At 39.9% G+C, this 17,860-nt stretch overlaps 1 protein-coding gene across 1 annotated transcript in view; it reads right to left on the reverse strand.

Annotated features, from left to right (window-relative positions):
* Positions 1–2,020: 2,020 nt before the first annotated feature.
* LOC140158405 (uncharacterized) overlaps positions 2,021–17,860 on the reverse strand; it is a 65,305-nt gene continuing 49,465 nt past the window's right edge. The window contains exons 14-18 of the mRNA XM_072181497.1: positions 10,812–10,895; positions 9,288–9,502; positions 3,899–4,036; positions 3,450–3,723; positions 2,021–2,250 (exon numbers count right to left, since the gene is read on the reverse strand). Of these exons, the coding sequence (XP_072037598.1) occupies positions 2,158–2,250; positions 3,450–3,723; positions 3,899–4,036; positions 9,288–9,502; positions 10,812–10,895 (804 nt within the window). The 3' untranslated portion in view covers positions 2,021–2,157. The remainder of the gene's footprint in view (positions 2,251–3,449; positions 3,724–3,898; positions 4,037–9,287; positions 9,503–10,811; positions 10,896–17,860) is intronic.

Raw genomic sequence — 17,860 nt, forward strand, 5'->3', positions numbered from 1 at the left:
GTTAGCGTCAATGACCCGGAATTGTAAACGAGGTCATCCAAAACAAACTTCGATTTGAGAAGGTCTATTAGAATACTGGTCGAGTGTAAAAAAGACATAGGTCATAATCGCTATTATGGAAATTAATGGTCCTAAATGCAGCCGCGTTTGAAGTATACTGCGCCAATAAAGTATCCTTACAGTTGGAAAAATAATCATAACTTCAAAACTGAACAATATTTGGGTAAATTTGTTTTTTAATAGATGCACTATCTAATCCTGCACATTATGACACCACATTGAATCCAATGTGACCTCTAGAAGTAAAGTTACAAGCAATTGAATAGACGAGGGTCCAATTTTAAAAGTGACAAACTGGCATATACAAGGCGTAAAAAGATTCCAACAAGCGAAACAAAGAGACAACACAGTTTCTTTAATGAAGCGTTATTTAAAACAGTTTTTATTTCAGTTTTTACTTCTCTATATTTTGCACAACTTTCATTTTATTTGTCAGTGTTCTTTTGTTTCAGTTTTCTTTTATTCCTTTTGTTTTTAAATTAAAGCCAAACGCATAAATTAGCCATTCACCACTCTCAAACCAGATGTCTAGTCTGTGGAGTTTTGAATAGGCCAGTTTGTCACTTTTAAAACTGGACCTTCGTCTAATCAAATGCTTGTAACTTTTGCTTCTTGAAGTCACATTGGATTCAATGTGGTGTCATAATGTGCAGGATTAAATAGTGCATCTATTAAAAAAACAAATTTACCCAAATATTGTTCAGTTTTGAAATTGTGATTATTTTTCCAACTGTAAGGATACTTTATTGGCGCAGTATATTTCGAGAATCGAGTTAAAAGTCGTTGAATTAATGTTATGTCAATACGTAAAAGTATCAATATTGCGGATCTTACAAAGTGTTTAAAATTATGTCATTAATCATGAGGGTTTTAGGTCTTTGAAAAATATTCCAAATTAAACAAACTACCAGATCAGATATCAAGTCAAAAGTCATAGGTATTACCTAACAAATATGGCGGTAAACGATTGTTTGCATTTATTTTGTCATAACATCACATTCAGTCTCGGTCCCAGCCGGTTCGTGCAGTGGCGTAGTGTGGGTCATCACATGGGGAGGGGGGGGGTGGTGAGTACCGACCATGATTGGGGAGGTGGCACTGGGTTTGATGGGGGGGGCACAAGCCGCTTTTCGGCACTTTTCCTATGGGATTTTTAAAAATTTCTGATCGATTGGGACGCTACGCCACTGGGTTTGTGTTTCTTTTTTCACTAAACAAACCGTCTGGTGACAACCGCATATAGTACGTCTTTTCTGATTGGCCGAACATCATCTCAGACTAGGCTTGGGATGAATCGGCTGGCTACCAATCAACCACTAGGCTTCAGCACAAAACAGCTGGGTCCAAGACTACACATTCACACGTGGTTTGTGGCAGTGGGATGCGTGTGTGTGGGGTCGTATGTTTCTGTGTCTGTCTGTCAATTTCTGTCTTTTCGTCTGTCCGTCTGCCTGGTCTTTTGTCCTTCTGTATTTCCGACTTTGTTCCTATCCTGTAAAATTATGACAGCATACGTATGACATAATTATGACTGCATACGTATGAAGCATTAATATGCTGTCAGGTCAGTTACCAATGGCGGAACCCTTTTGTTCAGAAATATCGTACCCTTGTATAACCTCCGTGGTCCATCACACCTGAAATGTGAAATAATACAGGCTTGGCGGTGATTTTAAACTGCATTCCATCACCCCTGTTACATGTAGACAAAGGAATGATGAAAGTTTACAATGCAATACTATAAGATCAATTTTCAAGAGGCTTTTACCCACCCAATTAATTGGGTATTCACATGCCAGTTTGGTGCGGGTGGTCTCCAGTACTGTGAATGAATGGCATGCTTATAATTTTAAAAAACGCATTCCGTCAAGTGACCTCAAAATGCTGAACAAAATCTTAAACTACAACTTAATCTACAAATAATATATGCAAAGAAACACAAAAAATGGCCGAAATGTGTGTATTTCTAACTGAGGTTTGATTCATGAAACACCCAGGACGTCTGGAAAATAATTAAGAAAAAAAAACCACCATTGATGTAAATTTTATAACGTTAAATTGTATTGAACAATTTACTTCTGAAATCTTCACCCCAATTTACAAAACGGTATCACCAAGTACTTTATCTTCTTCTTTCTCCGTCTCATCGACAACATCAATAGTTGCCTCCTCTTCAGTTGTAAGTTGGTCCTGTAACATTAATGATGAAAAAGATACATTTATTGATTGAGGTAATAGCTCACGATTTTTGAACAGTTCTGATTTAACAATCTGCCACGTACATCATCCAACTTAAGTATCACGTAATGGTGGAAAAAATGGGGTGTAGTACTTTGAGGAAATGGCCCATTTGTGTAATGTTTCCTTTTAGAACCATTGTAGTTTTGTATTTAATCCATCTACTCTGTTCGGCTGGCTGCTGTTCCAGTTTTGAACTAAGAATCTTATATGTCTAATAAAAGACCCGCGGGTCCATGAATACTCGTAACGAGAATCAACCTGTTTGTAAGCAATACGGTACATATCCGCATTTCGCGTCTTCTATAAACAGAAATATTTTTATGTGACATGATTTTGATGGACTTTTAAGCATAATGATTGTACTTAAATTGGTATGGCAAAATTAGTAGTCAAGTTAGCTCGATCGATAAGGCGTTCGACCATGGTGCGAGAGGTTGCGGGTTCGAACCATGGCAAGGAACTTACTGCTAACGGTCTCGTCGTAAGACCAGAGGATGATTTAAGGAAACCCCATCCCCATCATGTACCGTAAAAGTGTTATCACTAGAGTTTCAACTGCCACTTTACTTTTCAAATCCCATTGAATTCTGTGCAAAAGATGTTGTTTTAGAATTTTGTGTGTGTCATTATTACTTGGTCGATTTCAGAACAAAAGTGATGTATGCATAAAGGATAATTCACACCTTCTGTTGATAACATAAAATGTGAAATCGACTAGCAGTTTGAATGTGTTTATATTGTAAAAATATCTGTCCAAATTCAAATTTTACCATGCACGTCTATGCAGTGGGCGAGCAGTGGTGTCATGTTCACTCACTCAGCTATGTTAACCGCAAGTGGAGTGTTGGGTAGTACTTAAATCATCCTCTGTCGTAATGCCTAATCCCTACGAAACTCTCGGGGAGCTGATCCTGGCTGCGAAGGTCAATTGTGAAAGGTCTAGGGTGTGCGATCCTAAGCTGCAAAGATTTATGTCTATTATATTGCACTGTTTTAGTTGTTGGTTTCTCGTAACAAGTAGCATTATCACGATGGGCAGATACTACGCTGTAACGTAGTTATATGTATTGACATGGGCAATGTAATAATATCAAACAAACAAACAGGTAGAACAAAGAAAACAAAACTCAAAACTATCGGCTTCATACCTCTGTTTTCACCATAACATATGAATTCGATCGTGTCTTTTGAATGTTTACAGCATAGTCTATGTGATGTTTATAGCTGGGTGGAATTTCTTGATCAGTCTCCTTCTCAATCTCACTGTCCACGCAGTCGTCGTCGTCATCATCTGTCATCAATTCAAACGCAGGTAAGTAGTCCGACTCAGTCGCTAGCATCTTATCAAAGGTTTGATATAAATCGTGAAATTTTGGTCGCTCTGATGGGTTTTCTAGCCAGCACTTTCTCATAACATCGTAGCTGAAACATAAATTATAATGACATGACTAGAGATTTGTATTTGTTTCGTTTTTATATATATAATTCAGTTAGCATGCATATTAGATTCATATAATAAATGCTATCATTCGATACCACAATGCATCATCACTCACACAAAATCTACCATACGGTAAATTTTTAAGGACATACTTACAATTCAGCAGGGCAGCCATCTGGTTGTTCCATTCGGTAGCCTTCTTGTAGTTTGTCTATTATAGCTCTTCCCTCCATGTTGGGATAAGGAGCGCCACCTAGTGTTACTATCTCATACAGCACTATGCCATATGACCACCTATAGTTATAATAAATAATAAATAAATATATTTTGGATTTATAAAGCGCCTTTCTCCTGATCTTAGAGGACTCAAAGCGCTGTAATTTCGCTGCAATGGTGAATCATCACAATCAGATCGCATCAACTAGGTTTAAATAATACCAAATATTCTAACACATATGTTCCCTAACCTTTAATTTCTTTTTACAATTGTGAGCTTATTTCTAATGCTGGAAGCCCTATTCTTGATATTGTTCATGTTATTCGTATGTTAATGATAAAGGGCGAAAAACCAAATTACCAAAAACATATGATCAGGTATTTTATCGTAGTCTCGGTCCCAGGCAGCATGTGGTTCTGATTTATTAGGAACGACGACTGTCAGCGACAGTCACCGACATAGTGGGTTACGGGGTGTATCATATGGTATGATCATGTGGTATTTCACATCATGTGTGGTATATAACCACATGCTGTCTGGGACAGAGACTACGATCGAATTGGCTTGCGAAGAGAATCAAGTCCGAACTTCAATTTTGTCGAGGAGTCTTGTTCCTCATAAGACCCCAAAGTAATCTTTAGCGGGGACCTCAGGATTTTTTTACAGATATTTAACATGTTCATTTTTACTAAATTGTAAAAAAGGAAAAGAAAAATACTTGAATGGAAACTCTCCCGCTCGGCTATTACTAAAAGGTAATCAGGTTTACTAGTCTGTGCATTAAAATAGCGTTATTTTGCGGTGTGTTGCACTGAATACCAGCTCTTATACACCTTACCACTGCAGTTATTATACAAATATTATACTGATCTCACCGAGGGACCATAGTTTTAACCAGAACCTCGAATGAAGGCAGTATATATTTGTTTTATATCCTTCATTCATAGATTTTTTGTTCATTGATTGGTTCAAAGATTACATGAAAACTCCACCATGCTTCGAAATGGGCCTAGGTAGGGCCTATGCACATGATGCACGGTAGGCCGGTTTAGGCGGTCCAAGGACTCGCAGCTGTCATGTTCATGTGTTGGTTTTTAAAGCTTACTCATTGACTGCTCATTGTCAGTGTTTATTTCATTATTTGTTCAAGTTGTATCTTCATTCCACTGTGCCTTCTTTCATAGATTTTTTGTTTATTGATTAGTTAAAAGGTTTACATGTAAAAAGATTTACATGTAAACTCGAAGGCCATCATGCATCAGGATTGGCCTCCGTACGCACGGTAGGCCTACTAGGCCAGCTGCCTTCATGGCCTAGCCGGTCCGAGACTTGTCACGCACTGTCGGTGTTTGTTTTTAAGCTTACCATGTCAGCTGATTATGATGTCAGTACAGTGTTGGTCTGTATACAGTACAGTGTGGGCCAAAAACAACTTTACCCAATTTAAAAGGTTCATATCTTAAAATTGACAAATCTGCTACAAATTGTTTTCACATATTCGTAAAGAACATCTTCTTCAGCGTATTTGGTGAAAAAACTATCCAAAAATGTATTAAATTAAAAACGTGACGCTAGTTTTAAATCTAAGAGTCAAAATTCACTTTGTCCACGCGAAGGCCTACTAGCTGTCGCGTCGCATCACTTGCAATGGCGAGTTCAATAAAGAATGAGAACCACTCAGTATACGCACAAATTTGTTCAGCAATTTTATATAACACAATCAAATAAATCAAACATGAACAATTTAAATGTCAAGCTATGATATTTCGTCATGATATGCAGCTTTCACGCTGCAAAGATAAACACAATTCTTCAAATATGCGCAAAGCAATTGTAACCTCAGACCTGATTTTTTGTCATTACCAAATGTTATCTACAAGAAAGTTTGAAGTTATTGAACTTATTGCGTTCGTGGTATGTTCGGCAAATTGTTGCGTCGACAACTGACTCTGGGGTTAGCTGCAAGTTCCCTTTGAACCGCTGCAATATTTGCAGCTGAACGACCAGTTCTTGGACGTCCGCTCCGTGCTTTGCATTTATTCATCACACTTCCGAGATTGTGAAAGTTGTTCGTATGTAGAGTTATGGTAGGTTTCGGTGGGATCTTACATTCGGGAAACGAATCCGAAATTGACGCTGCACTACCAAAAAGCTTTCTGTTCTTAATTAAGTATACCTATGCCATAAAAGTCATCTCTTGTGTTGTGAATTGCCTTATCTTGACACCTTGCAAACCTATTTAGAAATAAGCCACGCAGTCACAAAATGCACTAAGGCCTATTTAAAATTCAAAAATTGCGTCAGATAAAACCTTTGTAATTGTGTAATTTTTATGCTAATCGTTGGTCAATGACAGGAGTGAAGTTCGAGTACATGACAAGTAAATGGGGTAAAATCGATTGTATTTCTTTCATGCATGTAAAACAATCATCACTTTTCAAAGACAAGCCAAACGTGTTTACCAATTATTACATGTATGCATAACGCACATGTATGCCGTACTCTTAGCAATCGGACACATACCATTGAATTACGTGTGGACAAAGTGATTTTTGACCCTCGGACGTAAAACTGGCACCATTTTGTTAATTTAGCTTCTTTTGCTTTCATTTCTTCATCACATACTTTTAGAAATATATACATTTAGAATATGTAACAATATTATGAATAGCTATTCTACAATTCGAGCAACCACCCTCTGAAATTGGGTAAAGTTATTTTTGGCCCACACTGTAAATATTCCTGCGCTAGAAGGGTGGAATTAGCACCAACTTTTTTTTCTGCACCTCTTAAAATATGTAGCTGACCTATCTTAACATATAAATCAACTTGATTTTGAAATCAAATAATTCTAACCCCCTGAACATTTGAAATTAAGGTTGCCGAATTCGGAAGACTTGCACTGTACAAAGGTATAGGGAATTTGTGATAACATTTTTCAAATACAATTTATAACCACAAATGAGGTAATTTAAGAGTCTATAATTGTTTGGCAGACATAAAAACATATTGTATGATATTTTGCATGTCTTCAGTCAACGAGGGGGGTGGGGGTCTGCACATATACCCCAGTATGTATACATTCCGATATCTCAGTTCATTGAGCTAAATACTCACTAAAGTCAAAGTTTCTCTGTTTTATATTGTATTTGTAACTAACCTATACTTGGTAAGTAGAACATCAACAGCAGCATTAAAATCACAAATGCTTGCTTCAGCCGTTGATGTGACATTGTTCAGATAAACCTTCAAGTTGTTGGTAGGCCTATAGGTGAGTAAGGACAGGTTCTTGTAATCCTTTTTCAATCTAAAAGTCACTACTTTTTGGCATTGACAGAGCTATTCAATCTATCTATCTTTATTCTGGTAAATAGAATGCTAGGTGCTGGTCTACCGGGGGGGCACTCCAACTTTGGAGGTGATGCGTATATAGGGCTGTTAAGACCCCCCCTTTTCAACATTGCTGTCACCCAAAGAACCCTTATTTCCTTTCAATCTGTCACCCAAAGACCCTTAAATTTCCATTTCAACAGCAACACATCATCTGTCACTGATTTTGATACTTCTTTGGATATAACAAGCCAAAATCAATTTTCAAGGCTTCTTTTGGCTCTCACCCAACGACCCCATTAAGGTCATGTTCTCACCCAACGCCTCCCTTATTTAGATCGAAATGGTCCGTCTCTCACCAAATGACCCCATATTTTGTCAATTTTGCTCTCACCGAATCCCAAAAAACACATTCTCACCCAAAGACCCCATATTTGTGATATTTTGCTCTCACCGAATGCCACTTGGTGAGAAAGTGCCAGCCCTACACCTATCCATTCACAGATAGTGAAGGAGACTTCACTATCTATGATACATTTCATATTGAAATGCCCCCGGGGGTCTACCTCATCTGCATCATTGTGAAAGGCCCACCTAGATCTTCCAGTTTCTGAAGATCCTTGTTTCTTCTTCTATCCACCCTAACATTTGCGATTTCTTTGACAGTTAGACTTTCCTTGGTAAGTGCTTCATGTTTCAGATTCCAGTCATAAATAATTAAGGATCCTCAGAAACTGATAGATCTAGGTGGGCCTTTCACAACTGCAGATGAAGTAGACCAGAACCTAGATAGTGAAATAGAAGAAGAGGAAAAGGTGCCAAGACTTTATCTTGAAGTACGGTACGCCCGGATACTGCTCTGTCAATACCACATACCAAACAGTAGTGACATATGTAGACTGAAAAAGGATTACAATAATCACCTATGCCAACAACTTGAATGTTTATCTGAACAATATTATGTTACATCAAAGGCTGAAGCAAGTGATTTTAATGCTGCTGTTGATGTTCTACTTACCAAGTATAGGTTTAGTTACAATATAAAACAGAGAAAGTTTGACTGTAGTGAGTAGCGGTACTTAGCTCAATGAACTGAGATCTGTGTGACATACATGCTGGGGTATGTGCCCCCCTCTGTTGACTGAATATTAAATGCAAAATATCATACAATATATATTTTTATGTATGCCAAACAATTATAGACTCTTAAATTACCACATTTGTGGAAATAAATTGTATTTGAACAATGTTATCCCCGAAGGTCACAAATTCCCTATACTTTTGTACAGTGCAAGTCTTCCGAATTCGGCAACCTTAATTGCAAATCTTCAGGGGGTATGTACAGGGGGGTTAGCACTATTGATTTGATTTTTTTCTTTTTGATAATTTATTATCTTGGGTCTGTACATATTTTAAGCACTGCAGAAAAATAATACCTGTTATTTTGTAAAATAATTCCACCCCCTACTAGAACTGGTAAAAAAGTTCAAATTAAACAGCTGAAATCATCAATCTTTTTCAGCAGGGCAGCCACTCCAGCTTGATTTAATATTTCGCCATGATGGGGTTGTCGTTTCACGGCAGTGACAAAATATTCTCATAGTCAATGTCGACGTTCAATATTATTTGTATGCTTTATGGACTGCGACGTGGGTATGCTGCTATCCGTAGATAGTAAATATCCAGAAGTACTATTTACGGCTTGGAGGTGCTATTTACGGACGTAAATAGTACTTTTTATCACTTCTTTACAGAACAGTGTGTTTATTTTTGATCACGTGACACACTTTTAACCAATCAATGAACAAGAATCTATGAATGAAGGATATAATAGCCTATATTTAGTTTATGCTTCTGATGTTACGTAGTCAAGTATGTTATTCATGTGTGGTTTGAAAGGTTTGCATTAAGAAAATTTATCCAAAAAAAATCTATATGTGGGTCAAAGGTCAACTTTCATTACACATTGACCACCCTCGTATATAAAAGGTGACTTACACATCGCCTTCTATTGAACATTGGCCCTTGGTATTCGTCTCTAGACTAACCCATTTAATGGGCCTCTTTCTCTCTGGTGCTAGTCGTTTGTAACCACGCATGTATATATCATCTGCCATGCCAAAGTCAGATATCTTTACGGCTAAATCATCCCCAACCAGAATATTCCTTGCCGCCAAGTCTCCATGGTAGTACCGTGTTTTGGACAAATAATCCTATCAAAGGTATCAAACATGTGTAAATTGTATTGTTAAAATTCGTTCTTCATCGATACATGTCACTTGAGTCTTTCTCGGTTTTTCTCCAACTTCTCAAACAGGAATTTGTCAAAATTTCGCCCAACCGTTTGATTTATGCATCATTTAAAAAAATTATTATATTTCACAACATTGTATTGACATTATTCGTTGGCTCTGTTTCTCTCGTTGTATTTTTCTTTCATTAAATTGTAGAGTAAACTCAGAGCCACATTTTTGGCTGCGACTTCACTGGCGAGCAACGGCAGATTCGTCACAGCTTGAATCAGCTCTGCTCTTCATGTATAGCATTGTGTAATTCAGCGTCAAACCATGATTAAAGTAACTGAACCGTGAAAATGCATCGTACATCGAAGGGGCCTTTTTGAGCAGTCGCTTCCGTGTATATGTGCAGCAAAAACTGTGTTTAGCAGTTAAAACACTTTTGTAAAAACATTCTTTCTATCACTTTGTAAGCATGTTTAATAAACTAATAAATGCTAAACATGATTATAGTATTGATGAATAATTAATTAAATATTAATATTCATTTTCAACAACTCTTCCTATACCTTTATACAGGAGCCAACCGTTGTTAAACCGTGATGAACCCACACTTGTACTGTAGCGTATACGCGAACGCGCGGAGCGAGACTACGCGTTACGCGAGAGCGCGTAAAATTCGTCATGCCTTGAACCTTTGTGCGTATGCCAGCTTACAAGTTGAATTCAGTATTTTTCAGGTAGCGGCTAAACATTGCCGTTTTATTCTGTAGTTTTATTGCTGATATCAAAAGAGAAATCATCGAAGTTTTTGTAAGGCTGAGTGGTAATGATTATCTGACATTCCTCGTAAAATAATCGTGAATTATACGATATTTAGCTTCTTTTCGTTGTTGAAAGGGATTCAATCATGTTTCACCGTTGTTCATCACCGTTTAACAACTCGCGTCCGGCGCGTCTGCGTGGTTTACTTCGCGAGGGCAGCTTTAGCTGCCCGAGCGAAGTAAACCACGCAGACGCGCCGGATTGAATCCCTAAATAATGCGTGCTGTTCTTCAAGCGTACTTTGTGTGCAATGAAGATAATTGATATATTATACGCAGTAGCGTACACCTAAAATGGGAACAGAGAAGCGGATAAATGGGGACGAGAAGAAGGGGAAAAATAGAGAAAGAAGAGGAAGGAGAGCCAAAATAGGGACCATACTGACGTTTGCCCCCCCCCACCCGGACCGACAATGCGTCTAAGTATACGTCTAATTGTACGTCAGATATATTTTACTTACCATACCCCGTGCTATCTGGTGTGCAATCTGCATTTTGGTGACATTTGTAATTCTATAGTTTGGATCCATAGATATGTACTTTTCCTGTAAAGTAATTGTAACTTTCATTATAATAATTATATTACTCTATTTTTATTGCGCAAACTGTTCTCATAGTATGTTTTCATGTAGTATTTGTAATGTCCAAATCTAGCATGCTAGTGATCATTGTTTATGTTTGACTTAGCCTTTTAAATTATCCCGCGGCCCACTTTGTTTTGATCCAATGCATGATGGGAACTTCTGATGAAAATGGCTGCGCCCATGTGAGAGGTTTCGATAACGTTTTTACGGAACTAAATGAAAGAAATCTTCAAGAAGTAGAGTATTTAAAGAACAAAGGAGTTAATATCTGGAGATATTAGTAAGTTAATAAGACTACCAATTGAAGAAACGTTAAAATCATGTCGTGACTCTTGTGTAATTTCCATATTTCATCCCGATGTCCGCATCGTAAAGCTTAAATGAATACTGCCAATTACAGTAAAAACGTGTCGTGTTTGCCAAGAGCGCAGATTGGACGGCAGTACATGAGTATACACACAGATTTAGTCTTCCACACGATAGTAGACGGTGCCAGAAGCGCTGATAGATAGATTGAAGAACGTACATGAGTCTTCAATTTCCCAAGAAAGCATTTGAAGCAGAATTTACAGACAGATGCTTGTGAAATACATGAATATCATATGATTGAAATCAGATCAAACATTGTCAATGTCATTGATTCATGACATTAAATCGTAGCTGAATGTACCGTACTAAAGTAGGTGCTGTTGACCGTTGCGTTGTCATTAGCCCAGCCTGTGGCCCAACACTTGTGCCGGCTCATTGGATGTGGAGATCCGGGAAGTCGGGGTGTAGCACTTGCTAATGACAACTGAAGAGCTTTGGAATTTGGTTTGACACAATCATATGTAAGTGACGTGTTGGGAAGCTAAAAGTATGAATCCATGAAATTGTTCCAGAAACAATTAAAGAGACACGGTAAACAATAAGTGTTGACCGTTGCGTTGTCATTAGCCCAGCCTGTGGCCCAACACTTGTGCCGGCTCATTGGATGTGGAGATCCGGGAAGTCGGGGTGTAGCACTTGCTAATGACAACTGAAGTTGAAATTTGGTTCGACACAATCATAAGTAAGAAAGTGACGTGTTGGAAACTAAAAGTATGAAGCCATGAAATTGTTCCAGAAACAATTAAAGAGAATTGGTAAACAATAAGTGTTGACCGTTGCGTTGTCATATTAGTCCAGCCTGTGGCCCAACACTCGTGCCGGCTCATTGGATGTGGAGATCCGGGAAGTCGGGGTGTAGCACTTGCTAATGACAACTGAAGTTGAAATTTGGTTCGACACAATCATATGTAAGAAAGTGACGTGTTGGAAACTAAAGGTATGAATCCATGCAATTGTTCCAGAAACAATTTTAAAGAAACACAGTATTTCACACAATAAGATCTGACATTAGTCCAGCCTGTGGCCCAACACTTGTGCCGGCTCATTGGATGTGGAGATCCGGGAAGTCGGGGTGTAGCACTTGCTAGTGTTCAGAATTATCCAGTAAGCTGAACTGTGTTATCAAGAAAGAATTATTGACACTGAAAACAGTGATATTTATGTGAAACACAAATCGTGAAATGGATCCAAGAAAGATCAGTATGGCGTCAGAACCTGAAAGTAGGCCTATAGCCAGTAGAACAAGATCAAAATATGAAATGTATTCTCAGGTGAATGCAGATGCTATGTTACAACAAACAGTAATGTCACCGTATACAAAGGATGAGAATACCCTACCAGATGAGAAACTTGAAGAAATTCAAGAAGCTGTTCGAAAGATGGAAGAAGAATTGAGCTTTGCCAAAGAAAGAGCACGCCGTGCACAGCAGAGACAGGAGCAGAAAGATGAAGTTAACCCAGATGACAGTGCCTCCAACATTTCATTACATTCGTCCACATCTTCTGTGCAGAAAGCAAAGGTGAAGGAAATTGAGTTAGCAGCAAAAATGGCAAACATTAGAAGAAGTAATGAAATCAAAGAAAGGAAGCGTCATTTACAACGAAGACTTCAAGACGCTGTTATACAACAGGAACTCGAAGCCGCAGCTTGTAGAGCAAAGGAAGAATTGAGGTTAGCACAACAAAGGGCAGACGAAATGAATTTACGCAAAGAAATTGAGGAAGAAGAGGAACGCTTGAGCTGCTTAGAACAGGAAATGGCTATAACAACAGACTGGGAAGCGGCGAAAGCAACTACATATGCACTTGGAAGCTGCTCGTCTGAAGTTACCAGCATTGGAACCAGAAACTCAATTTACCAAGCCAGTGATAGAGATAGGTCTCCAACCGTGACAGCGCCACCACAGTACATGTATGCCGCTGGTATGCATACATTAAGTACGCCTACAGCTGAGGATGGTTTCATGTATAGGCCAGCAACTTCAAAGCAAAGATTGGAGAAAACAAGTGATGCGATACAAAGACGAACAGATACAACTGAAGAAAGGAAACCAGTCAGTGGAGAAACAAAGTCAAATCTAGCCAAGCCCACTGTAAACACAGAAACAGAGAGTAAAGATCTGTTAGTAACATTGCTGGATAAACTGGTGACTTATCAGCGAGAAGCAACATTACCAACTACAGACATTGATACATTTGACGGCTCAGATGTGATACAGTTTCCGACTTTCTTGAGGACCTTTACCAGTACAGTGGAAGATGTCACCAATGATAACAAACGTCGCTTGGAGATGCTCCTGAAGTATACTAAGAAGGAGGCAAAGCAGCTTATAAAGGATTGCATTTTCATAGAGAACCAGAAGGAAGCCTACCTGACAGCAATTAAATTGCTGAAAGACAATTACGGACAGCCAGCGATGTTGGCAACTAAATATAAAGAGCGAGCTGAACAATGGGTTCAAATAAACCCAGGTGACAGTGCTGCACTGAAGAGATACGCAATATTCCTCACCGGATTCAGGAATGCGCGAATGGGAACCCTGATCTGAAGACCGTAGACGGTTATGAGTTTCTCAAGGTATTAGCAAGCAAATTGCCACGTCCTCTACAACAACAATGGATAAAGACCGTGGGAAGGTGCAGAGACAATGAAAACAGATCCACCAGATTTGAAGACTTTGAGCAGTTTGTCACTAAGCTGTCACGAGATGAAAATGACCCAAGAATATCTGGCCTAGGATACCAAGGTGTGAAAGCAAGTAGAAGCAGTGATACTGCCCCAAAGAGAAAGGTTTTCGCCACAAATGTACAACAGAGTCAGAAGAACAATACAGTGAATACAGCTGTGAACCAAAGCAAGTCAAGTCCTTCATGCATCTATTGTGGAGAGGAACTCGTCACCAACTACCAGAATGCAGGAAATTTGCTGCTTTGAATGGGGTTGAGAAATCAGCGATATTTAAGAAGAAAGGACTGTGCTTTGGGTGTATGAGACCGGGCCATATGAAGAAGAACTGCCCTAAACCGCTGAAGTGCAGCAAGTGTAAGAGAGCGCATCCTACACCACTTCATGACCCTAATCGTGAGAAGAAAGCATCGGGAGATAAACCAGGTGAAACTCCAAGTGTGATGACGGGATGTGTTGGAACACCAGAGGAACGGAGTGGACCACTGATGACTATAGTCCCCATTTTGGTGAAAGTTAAGAACAGTGATCAGTGCTTAGCTACACATGCCTTTCTCGACAATGGCTGTGGAGGAGTCTTTGTTAATAAAGAACTGTCAGATATGCTACATGTCAGGACGAGAGCTACTAAACTATTCCTGAGAACTATCAACTTGGAAGAGACCGTGGATACAGAGACAACACTTGATCAACTGCAAATAGGGAACATAGATGGTACCACATTCATAGACATACCAGATGCCTATATTAAAGATATACCAGTTGATGAGCAAGAAATCCTCACCCAAGGAGATATAGACAAATGGGAGCACCTGCATTCAATTAAGTTACCCAAATTAGACACAACACAAGCATGTTTACCCCAGGTGACAATGATGATAGGTATAAATGTGCCGGCAGCCACAACGCCACTAGAAACCAGAGTTGGGGACATTGGTCAACCATACGCTGTGAGATCGCCACTGGGCTGGCTAGTATATGGGCTGCTTGGAAGAAGGAAGACAACAGATGTACACTTCTGTAGTACAACAAGAATACAGAAAAGTGATCAGCAGCTTGAACAGTTATTCAGAAACTATGTGAACAAAGATTTCGATGAGAGACTTAATGTAAATGAAACCAAGCCCTCAGTAGAGGACAAGCAGTTCCTTCAGGTGATGGCGGACACAATCAGACAGGAGCCAGATGGGCACTTTATGACGGCGCTACCATTCAGAAATAAAGATATTGTGATGCCCAATAATCGCACACAAGCGGAAGGTTTTGCCAATAGTCTGAGAAAACGCCTGAACAAAGACAGCGACTTACATGAACAGTATACCAAGTTTATGAATGACTTGGAAGCCAATGGCTATGCTGAGAGAGTACCAGATAAAGAGATGGTGCGTGCTGATGGACGGCAGTGGTATGTGCCCCACCATGGAGTATTTAACCCACGCAAGCCTGGGAAAATCAGAGTGGTTTACAATTGCCCAGCGGCTCACCAAGGCGTCTCTATAAACAAACTACTATTAAGCGGTCCAGATCTCACTAACAGGCTGAGTGGAGTCATAACCAGATGGAGAAAGGAGCCGGTAGCGGTATTAGCCGATATACAGAGCATGTTCTATCAAGTAAGGGTGGAAGAAGATGACAGAGATATGTTGAGGTATCTTTGGTGGCCCAATGGGAACCTAGACAACAAACTTCAAGATTATCGCATGTGTGTTCATATCTTTGGAGCCGTTTCCTCCCCCAGTTGTGCCAACTTTGTGCTGAGGAAGATTGCAACTGACTGTAAGAACACCAAACCCAAGGTAGCAGAAGCCATATGCCACTCCTTTTATGTCGATGACATGCTAAAATCATTCGCGACGGAGATGGAGGCTGCTGAAGTCTCCAAAGATATCCAACAGACTTTACAAAGGGGTGGTTTTAGATTGACTAAATGGCTAAGCAACAGCCGGATGGTGTTGCGCCGATTTCCATCCGAGGACAGAGCAGAACCAGTGAAACATCTTGATATAGATGTGGATTCCCTTCCAACAGAGAGAGCACTAGGAGTGCAATGGAATGCAGAAACCGACCAATTGGGATTCTCAATCAGCATGAATGATAGGTGGAATGTAATGACCAGGAGGAATTTGCTATCTATCATATGTGGAGTGTATGACCCAATGGGCATGGTGGCACCATTTGTGATGAAAGCCAAAATTATACTGCAGTCTCTATGCCAACAGAAGATAGGATGGGATGATGACATTCCACGACAAGAAGCCCGTGAATGGAGCAGATGGACCACAGAGCTTCCCAAGCTGAAGGAAGTTAAGCTGAACAGATGTATGAAGTCAGCCTCTATCAAGAACCCAACGAAGATCCAGTTCCATCACTTCGCTGATGCTAGTGAAAAGGGATATGGTGTAGTGAGCTATGTTAGATACATAGAGGGACAAGAAGTACATTGTTCCTTCCTGATGGCTAAGGCCAGAGTCAGGCCATTGAAGCAGGTCACCATACCCAGACTGGAATTAACAGCAGCTGTGACTGCAGTCAGAGTAGACTGCAAATTGAAGAGGGACTGGAAAACTGGGGATGAAGAGCAGCAGATTGATAGTCATTTTTGGACGGATAGTTCAACCGTGTTGAAATACATTGGAAATGAATCTTCCCGTTTCCACACGTTTGTGGCCAACAGAGTGGAAGAGATCAGGGAAGCATCTGAGTTATCACAATGGCACTACGTACCTACACAGGATAACCCGGCAGATGATTGTTCCCGTGGACTTTCTATGACGAAGCTATTGAAGTGTGACAGATGGTTCAACGGTCCACATTTCTTATGGAAAGAAGAAGATGAATGGCCAAAGTCAGAATCAACAGAACCAGAAAGCCTGTCAACTCAAGATTCAGAAGTGAGAGACACTAGATCCCGTTCTGTGAATGTAATGGCTGGAGTGGTGAAATGTGAAGAACCACAAGATCCTGTAACCAGAATCATCCACTACTATTCTAATTGGATGAAGTTGAAAAGAATGGTAGCCAGGTGGCTTCGTCTTAAACAAGTCCTGCTGCAGAAGTCCAGGAAGCAAGAAGTTAGGCTAGAGTCCAAAACCCTGACAGTGGAAGAACTACAGAGGGCTGAAGAGACCATTATCAAGACGGTTCAGCAGCAAGCGTTTCCTAAAGAAGTGACAGCCTTACAGAAGTGTAAAGGCAAACCAATACAGACATTGACCACAAATGAAAACAAAGAAGCAAAGAATACAGATACTGCATCGGCCATGAAGATCCACAGCGGAAGTCCTATATTGAATCTGGATCCGATACTAAGTAACGGAGTTTTGCGGGTAGGAGGAAGACTGAGCAATGCACAAATACCAGAAGATGCCAAGCACCAATTCATACTTCCCAGATACCACCATATTTCCGATATAATCTTGGATTATGTTCATCGCCAGTGTAAACACCAAGGCAGAAATCATGTACTAGCTACCCTGCGACAGAAATATTGGATACTCGGGGCCGGTGTGAAAGTGAAGCAGCTGATGAAGAAATGTCTAATTTGCAGAAAACAGCGCTGTAAGTTAAACCAACAAATGATGGCTGACCTCCCTGCTCAACGTGTTAAAGCAGATGACCCACCGTTCACTTACACAGGGGTGGACTACTTCGGTCCGTACGAGATCAAACGTGGAAGATCAACAGTAAAGCGCTACGGAGTGTTGTTCACTTGTTTGAACAGTCGTGCGGTGCACATAGAGGTTGCCGATAGTATGACCACTAGTTCTTGTATTAACGCCTTGAGAAGATTTATAGCAAGGAGAGGAATGGTGAAGGAGATTGTCTCGGACAATGGCAGCAATTTTGTGGGCACCAACCGTGAGCTACATGA

This window comes from Amphiura filiformis, chromosome 8 (genome assembly GCF_039555335.1).
Source record: "Amphiura filiformis chromosome 8, Afil_fr2py, whole genome shotgun sequence".
NCBI classification, from domain to species: Eukaryota; Metazoa; Echinodermata; class Ophiuroidea; order Amphilepidida; family Amphiuridae; genus Amphiura; species Amphiura filiformis.